This window comes from Trichechus manatus, unplaced genomic scaffold (assembly GCF_000243295.1).
Source record: "Trichechus manatus latirostris isolate Lorelei unplaced genomic scaffold, TriManLat1.0 scaffold00108, whole genome shotgun sequence".
Taxonomy (NCBI): Eukaryota; Metazoa; Chordata; class Mammalia; order Sirenia; family Trichechidae; genus Trichechus; species Trichechus manatus.
The window spans coordinates 6,069,529-6,078,890 of NW_004444044.1; the positions used below are offsets into that span (position 1 = coordinate 6,069,529).

At 35.8% G+C, this 9,362-nt stretch overlaps 1 protein-coding gene across 1 annotated transcript in view; it reads left to right on the forward strand.

The window, feature by feature from the left end:
• Positions 1-6,282: 6,282 nt before the first annotated feature.
• The window catches only part of LOC101353074 (transmembrane protease serine 11B-like protein), a 25,352-nt gene continuing 22,272 nt past the window's right edge, over positions 6,283-9,362 (forward strand). Inside the window, exons 1-3 of the mRNA XM_004383366.2 lie at positions 6,283-6,394; positions 7,070-7,142; positions 7,648-7,763. Of these exons, the coding sequence (XP_004383423.1) occupies positions 6,283-6,394; positions 7,070-7,142; positions 7,648-7,763 (301 nt within the window). The remainder of the gene's footprint in view (positions 6,395-7,069; positions 7,143-7,647; positions 7,764-9,362) is intronic.

Consider the following 9,362-nt stretch of genomic DNA (forward strand, 5'->3'; position numbering starts at 1 on the left):
ATAGAATTAATACTGTGTCTTATATATGACTCCCATCCAAAGTATTTAGTAAAACATTTGAGTTTAGGGAGAATTTGTAATTTTTCCACAGCATTTTAGATTACCTGCATAGAGACAACCCTGTAACAAACATGTACTTGTGTTTGGAATCTATAGATTTAGGTAACGATTTTGGGATTATTTCAGAAAGGTGAAGTGCAGGTTAGCATCCTGTGATTGAAGAACAATACAAATTTTCTTTTCTCATGAGTTAAGTGCTAAATTGTTGATGTTGATGACGATAATGATGACTCCCTTGTATTTGTTTACCATCTTGTGATTTTAAAGTGTTGTTATGAATATTATCTTATGTGAATCTAACAGTACCAGTGGTCCCCAGGTGTTCTCTGTATATCCATATGTAAAACCATATATTCCGTCTGCAAAATATTCATGAAACATAATAGTATGATTACATATAGACACATGCTATTTATTCTGCAAGTATCTAAATGGATAATTATTACACTAAGTAAACAGTGTTCATTAATGCCAGAAGTTTAAAAGCATATTTTTTAGCTCACAAGGAGTTTTCATCAAAATATATGACATACAGCAAAATTAGCTGATCCTAATTATAAAATATTTAATGTTTAAATAAATGTGAAATATAAATATATTCCTTACACAAATAGTTCTTTAAAAATGTACACCTCGATTCAATAGCTAAGCCCTTTAAGACAATATATATGTTCATATATATATGTATTCATAATAGTAGTATTTATGTAAAAATGTAATTACAAAGGGCATACTTACTGAGGTAGAATATGCTAATAGCATTTATCTTGAACTAAAGTAAATAATTTATTTTTTATGATTTCATTTTTATTAAAAATGTTGTATTATTCATAACCCTAACATTTTTTTATTAGCCACATCTCTGATCTATCAGTAGGAAAGTGATCACACACATTCAAAAATGGAGATAAAAAGCATGATTCTTTTGTTTTGTTTTGCCTGTGAAATAGTAATTACCTTTATGCTTGGCAGATAAGATATATACAGATTTTATATTTTATATATAGGGTACTCCTCCTTCTTCATCATTTTGACACCTGTGTGAAGTCTTAATTTGAAAGATTTCAGAGGATTAAGCCATTGTTTCTGAGAACTCTATTTTCCTAGGGAAGGTTCAAGCCCTAATTTAGTAATTAGCTTCTCAGAGTGAAGCATTAATCAGATTACACAGCAAAGCCTAGATGGATTTGGAAACATGGTTGAATTCTGCTGGTGCATTTGAGGAGCTCTTGATAAACCATGGGGTTGCATGTGAGTGCCTGAATGATGAATAGCTAAAAGAAGGTAGAGGAACACAGAAGTGGAAGTAAAGACTTTAAAACCAAATTCTATCTACTTCTTTTTTTTTTTCTTCTCTTAGAGTTAGTCCTATAGAATGCAATGGAAAAAATTTCAAAGAAAGATACATTTTGGGTCATTGCCAAGATAGTGTTGAGCAATTTATCTCCAGGAACTTTTTTATGGCAAGATACTATTGCTATTTGCATCCTATTTCAGTAATTCCCTACAGGTTTTTCTGAAGGATTTTTAGTATGAACTACCAAAAATATTGGCTAACAGCTGCGTGATTTTTCTACCCAGGAACTCTCTCTGTCATTCTTAAGCAGCTTTAGATCTATGTCATGGTTTGTAAGAACTTTAGGTTATGATTTAAAGGGCTATAACCCACAGAAGCATCTGAGATTGTGACAAGAAATAATAAAAATGGGAAATACAGAATGGAAATATAAAATTCTACAGCAATCAGTTAAGGACAATGAAAATTGGAAAGTTATTTCCATTTCCCACTTTCAAACCACAGTGCTTGAATGAATTCTAAGACATCTTACTTGATCAAATTTAAACAGATAAAGATTTCTTATTCTTCTTATAAGAACACAAGTCCTTAAAACACGTTGAAGCAGTAAAAAATAAAAATTTTGCTTAATTCTATCTTGTTCTGAGTTAAAGCTTTAAAAATAAAACTAGCCAAAACAAGAAATGTATAAATGTATCTCCAGTTAAGAGATTATTAGAAAAAAATTAGTAATTACTAGAGGTCATGGGAGATAGAAAAATAAAGAAAGGGTGTGGAGTAAAGATTAAAGAATGAAACTATGAGTAGGTTTGGGATGAGGTAAGTGTTAACCCATCGTTGAAAGATGAATAATATTTTGACTTTGACAGTTAAGAAGGAGAGGCTGACAATTTAAGGTTTTTTGCGAAGCATCACACCATGAGGCTGTGACATTCAGGAAAGATACAGAAAAACTGAGACAGTTTAGTCAAAGTTAGAATGTAAACAAATGTTTACCTTAGAAAGAGAAGCATCAATTTTCCACAATATTTTATATAAGAATTACTATGGTATACAGATTCAGTTTTCCAGCCTTGATTGTCCTGTGTTTTGGATGACTCCTAAGTTTATACCTCCAACTGCAGTTCCTCAGTTAACCACCAGTCTGTTATTTCCAGTTGTGTAGTGGAAACTTAAATGTCCCTCAAACTCAAGATATACAAAATTTACTAGTTTCCTCCCTAAATTACCTCTTCTAGATTTCATTTCTTCCTCCCTCTACTTCTCAAGACCCCCACATGTTTGTCAGTTTGTCATTCTGCAGGGGCTTGCATGTTGCTGTGATGCTGAAGCTATGTTACTGGTATTCAAATAACAGCAGGGTCACCCATGGCGGACAGGTTTTAGCTGAGCTTCCAGACTAAGACAGACTAGGAAGAAGGACCCAGCGGCCTATTTCTGAAAAGAATTAGCCAGTGAAAACCTTATGAATATTAATGGAACATTGTCTGATATACTGTCAGAAGATGAGTCCCCCCAGGTTGGAAGGCACTCAAAATATGACTGGGGAAGTGCTGCCTCCTCAAAGGAGAGTTGACCTTAATGACATGGATGGAGTCAAGCTTTCGGGACCTTCATTTAATGATGTGGCACGACTCAAAACGAGAAGAAACAGCTGCAAACATCCATTAATAATTGGAACATGAAATGTATGAAGTATGAAACTAGGAAAATTGGAAATCATCAAAAATGAAATGGAACCCAGGAGCATCGATATCTTAGGCATTAGTGAGCTGAAATGGACTAGTATTGGCCATTATGAATTAGATAATCATATGGTCTACTATGCCAGGAATGACAACCTGAAGAGGAATGGTGTTGCACTCATAGTCAAAAAGAACTTTTCAAGATCTATCCTGAAGTACAACACTGTCAGTGATAGGATAATATCCATATACTTATAAGGAAGACCAGTTAATATGACTATTATTCAAATTTATACACCAAATGCTAAGGCCAAAGATGAAGAACTTGAAGACTTTTACCAACTTCTTCAGTCTGAAATTGATTGAACATGCAATCAGGATGCATTGATGATTACTGGTGATTGGAATGCAGAAGTTGGAAACAGAGAAGAAGGATTGGTAGTTGGAAAATATGGCCTTGGTGATGGAAACGATGCTGGAGATCCCATGACAAAATTTTGAAAGACCAATGACTTCTTCATTGCAAATATCTTTCTTCACGAACATAAACAGTGACTATACACGTGGACTTCACCAGATAGAATACACAGAAATCAAATTGATTACATTTGTGGAAAGAGATGATGGAAAAGCTCTATATCATCAGTCAGAACAAGGCTGGAGGCCAACTGTAGAACAGACCATCAATTGCTCATATGCAAGTTCAAGTTGAAACTAAAGAAAATTAGAACAAGTTCACAAGAATAAAGTACAACCTCAAGTATATCTCACCTGAATTTAGAGACCATCTCAAGAATAGATTTGACAAGTTGAACACTAATGACCGAAGACCAGACGAGTTGTGGAAAGACATCAAGGACAACAAACCCGAAGAAAGCAAGAGGTCATTAAAAAGACAGGAAAGAAAGAGAAGACCAAAATGGATGTCAGAAGAGACTCTGAAACTTGCTCTTGAACATTGAGTAGCTAAACCAAAAGGAAGAAATGATGAAGTAAAAGAACTGAACAGAAGACTTCAAAAGGTGGCTTGAGAAGACAAAGTAAAGCATTACAAAGACACGTGCAAAGACCTGGAGATAGAAAACCAAAATGGAAGATCTTGCTTAGCATTTCTCAAGTTGAAAGAACTGAAGAAAAAATTCAAGCCTCAAACTGCAATAGTGAAGGCTTCTATGGGGTAAATATTAAATGAAGCAGGAAGCATCAAAAGAAGATCGAAGGACATGCAGAGTCACTAGACCAAAAAGAATTGGTCGGCGTTCATCCATTCCAGGAGGTAGCATATGATTAGGAACTGATGGTACTGAAGGAAGAAGTCTAACCTGCACTGAAGGCATCGGTGAAAAACAAGGCTTCAGGAACTGATGGAATATCAACTGAGATGTTTCAACAAATGGATGCAGCACTGGAAGTGCTCACTCATTTATGCCAAGAAATTTGGAAGACAGCTACTTGGCCAACTGACTGGAAGAGATCCATACTTATGCCTATTCCCAAGAAAGGTGATCCAACCAAATGTGGAAATTATTGAATAATATCATTAACATCACACACAAGTAAAATTTTGCTGAAAATCATTCAAAAGTGGATGCAGCAGTACATTGACAGGGAACTGCCAGAAATTCAAGCTGGATTTAGAAGAGGCTAAAGCAAAGAATACCAGAAAGATGTTTACCTGTGTTTTATTGAGTATGCAAAGGCATTGGACTGTGTGGATCATGACAAATTGTGGATACCATTGCGGAGAATGGGAATTCCAGAACACTTTATTGTGCTCATCAGGAACCTGTACATAGATCAAGAGGCAGTCATTCAAACAGAGCAAGAGGATACTTTGTGGTTTAAAGTCAGGAAAGGTGTGCATCAGGGTTGTATCCTTTCACCATACCTGTTCAATCTGTATGCTGAATAAATACTCCAAGAAACTGGACTCTGTGAAGAAGAAGGGAATCAAAATTGAAGGAAGACTCATTAACAACCTGCGTTATGCTGACGACAACCTTGCTTGCTGAAAGTGAAGAGGACTTGAAGCACTTACTGATGAAGACCACAGCCTTCAGTATGGATTACACCTCAACATAAAGAAAACAAAAATCCTCACGACTGGACCAATAGGCAACATCATGATAAACAGAAAAGATTGAGGTTGTCAAGGATTTCATTTTACTTGGATCCACAATCAACACCCATGGAAGCAGCAGTCAAGAAATCAAAAGACGCATTGCATTGGGCAAATCTGCCGCAAAAGACTTCTTTAAAAGCAAAGACGTCACCTGGAAGACTGAGGTGCGTCTGACCCAAGTCATGGTGTTTTCAATCGCCTCATATGCATGCAAAAGCTGGACAATGAATAAGGAAGACCAAAGAAGAATTGACACCTTTGAACTGTGGTGTTGGCAGAGAATATTGAATATACCATGGACTGCCAAAAGAACGAACAAATCTGTCTTGGAAGAAGTACAACCAGAATGCTCCTTAGAAGCAAGGATGGTGAGACTACGTCTCACATACTTTGGACATGTTATCAGGAGGGATCAGTCTCTGAAGAAGGACATCATACTTGATAAAATAGAGGTCAGTGAAGAAGAGGAAGACCCTCAATGAGATGGATTGACAGTGGCTGCAACAATGGGCTCAAGCATAACAACGATTGTGAGGATGGCGTAGGACCAGGCAGTGTTTCTTTCTATTGTACGTAGGGTCACTATGAGTTGGAATCGACTTGACGGCACCTAACAACAACAGCTTCTGAAGATGAAATATTGCATCCTCTTTAACATAGTCCTGTCTTTTATCAATATAGCAAATTAATTATCAAGTTCTGGCAAATATTCTACACCTGCTGAAATTTGTTACTTTTTTCCCCGTTCTTACTACCACTACCCAGGATCCCATCACTCCATTCCCATGGATTACAATAACCTCTTTCCTCATTGACCTTCTCCTTTTGTTTTCCTCTTCTTTAAACTATCATCATGCATCCTGCCTGCACATTCATCTCCCTAAGCACCACATGTTCTCATGTTAGTCATTTTCACAGGATAAAGTCAAAACGCTTTTGACTGGCACTGAAGGCTTTCCATAATTTGGATCCCTCTGATCTTTCTAGCCCCCATGATGTAGTTCATTTTGATCCTCTTTGTCTTCTTTCATTCCCTCCATCAACAAATATCTATAATATTCTAGACACCATGCTAGGCCCTGGGTATAATAAATAATGATGTTGCCTCAGACGATAACATGCGTACGACTAGAGGTGAAATGACTGATGTACAAATAAAAAATACTTTCAATGTAGGATGGTCCATGGAAGACTTCAATGATGATGAGATGACAGAGCTGAGTGATGAAGGTTGAGTGAAACTGGGTAGACTTAGGTAGATATTTTAGGCAGAAGGAACTGAGTGTGCAAGTACGTGGAGGTGTGAAATAGTCTGATGTTGAAATGGCTGGAAAATAGGTGACATGTTGGAGAGTGAGGAAATGAGATGATGGCAGGGTTGACTTTAGATAAAGGCACAGACAGTTTACTTGTAGAAACATGAGGAAAAACGTACAGATGAAGAGAAAGCCATAAATGCGGTGGTGGAGTTGTGAATATTCTCTTCTGATGCCTTCCATTTTCTCAGTGAAATAAGAAATACAGTTTTATCAGATGAGAATGTGGCAAGGAACAGGCTATAGTACATAATGAGAATCTGTATCACCAGGAATGTCAAAGTACAAATTCCTTGACCCTTCCTGAAATTTGAATTCAATAGATCTGGGATAGGAAGTCTCAATCTGTATAATAAATAAGTTCCCCCAGGTGATTCTGATTCAGATCGTCCTCCAATTACACGTGGAGAAGGCCCAACAAATAAGACAAAACCTCCACAACTTTTTGTGGTATCAAATGTACTTCTTGAACTTCTTGCTGCCTCTCTGTCCACCTTCATCTTTGGACAACTCCTGACTCATAGTTTGCTGCAACAAAATTGCATTGCTAGTATTTTTCTGAGAGTTGCACACTGTTCCATCTTTCTAGACTGTCCTCCCCATGCTTCTTTGTCTGAGAAGTTAGCTAATAAGCTAGATGGGCACTGCTTTGACTTAATACAGTAATTCATGTTTGTGTGTGTTCTTTGTATATAATGGGGACATAGTAAATATTATAGGACTGTGATCATACTCTTAAAAATGATGATAGGCTTAGGCAGGAAGAGCTTCGAAGCCATTCGCATTTCCTCCCTTCCCCCCACTGTTCAAGGTCTTCACTTATTGTTGTTCTGTTCCTACCTGTTGATCATGGGAGCAAACTAGATGCGCTGCCCTCCACCAGGCAGAGTTTTCACTTATTGTAGCTCTGTTCATAATCATTGGTCATGGGAGGGAACTAGATGCCAAATACAAATAAGTTGGCACCAACCATCAAACTCCTGAAAAATAATCTCATAGTACAGATTCAGAGAGGTTCAATGGTAAACTTTAAGGGAAGCACTTTTTTTTTTCTTCTTCAAATGTCTTTTGCTGCTACTGTGTGGAAAGTGTGGAATCTGAGCAAGAAGAAAGAAATATGCATTTCAAATGACTAAACTTATTCTGATATATATCCTTTACTTGCAGACCTGTCACATCTTCCCGTACATCTTTGCCACTATGGATGATTGCCCTCATTGTGTTAGGAGTGTTGGCAATTCTGGGAATAACTATTGGTCTTCTGGTTCATTTTCTGACAGTAGGTTGGTAAAGAATAAGTTTTTATTTATTTTAGTTTGTTATATAAACTTTATTTCACTTTTACAAAAGATAAAGAAACAATTGCAAGCAATGAATTCTCTCCCTTTAAAATGGTATCAATTTATTATAATTTATTCTCTTTTGAGAGAATAATGAATTTATTCTCTTGTAAAACTGATTATGCTTATTAAAATTCAAACTTTATAGAGAAGTTCTAAGAGAGGAAGGAAGGAAGAAAGGGAGGGAGGGAGAGAGGAGAAAAGAAGGAAGGAAGGAAGGACAGAAGAAATTAAAGATTCCAGATCCCAGAAATACGCATTGTTAACATTTGCCAAACACTGTTGCAGACATTTTTTTCAATATACACAGGTAAAAGAATGGATACGCATATAGAATCATGAATGGATAGATTAATAAGTGATAGATAGGCAGAAAAAGTATTTGTACCAAGATGGTACTATACATGTTATTTTAGAATTAAAATACTAAAATCATTTTATGTGAAGAAGAGAAACTGAAAAATATTGAGCTTCAACTAATTATTTCTCTATAACAAAGGCGTTGATACAAAAATACCCCTTAACATAAAGAAAAAGAAGAAAAAAAAAGAGTTTGAAAAAAATGAGAAGAGTTGCAGTCATTTTTTTTAAAACTACGCGTTTTACCCTTGGACCTTATCTCAATTATACCCTGCTATGAAAAACAAAAAAATCAGCACATTTATACTTCTCATTTTTCACTCACACTTCTCAGTGCTTTGTTAGCACTATTACTCTTTTTTTATACTGTCAATATTTATAACACTTTGTTCTGGTTTGTAATCATAATTGCTGCAGTTGTTTAGTTTTGAATGTATAATTAAATGGAGCATATAGTCACCATCAAGCCTTTTCCATGGCTGTGCCATGCCTGTGCGTTTTTGTTTGTTTGCTTTTTTCTTCAAAGCTACATATACTTATAGTTTACAGAGTTAAATAGTAAGTCAGAAGTCAGAACTTCTGATGAAAAATTCAGACCATTCTCCACTACTCTACTTCCCATTTTTCATAGGCAACCACTTTCAACTCTTTAAATGGAATCTTAACATTGTTATTTCCCAATTTTTCAGTTATTGGCATAATCTATTCATTTTCTCCATGGAAGGTGAGGATTCTGCACTCAATTATACCCTTTCTACACAGATGTTATCTTGGGATTTCTCTTCAGCAACGTCATAGAGATAACCTTCAACTCTCTGTTGGAATTAATATCTTAACGCCAGGATTTCATTACTTTTTCTTACTTTATTCATTCAGTTGTGGTGGATTATATATTGCGGGATATTTCTAGGAAAGTGTCATGGGAAGTATTTTTGAAAATTCACATGTCTGAAAATGTCTTAATTCTATCTTTAACTTTAATTAATAATATAAAATTCTAGGTTGGAAATAATTTTCTCTGAGAATTTTCAAGCCAATGCTCTATTGTCTTCTTGCTTTTAAAGTTTTGTTCAAGAAGCCTCAAGACATTCTGATTTTATACTTTTTTTTTTTATTGTACTTCAGGTGAAGGCTTACAGAACAAATAGTTTCTCATGAAACAGTAGTACACATGTTGTTTTA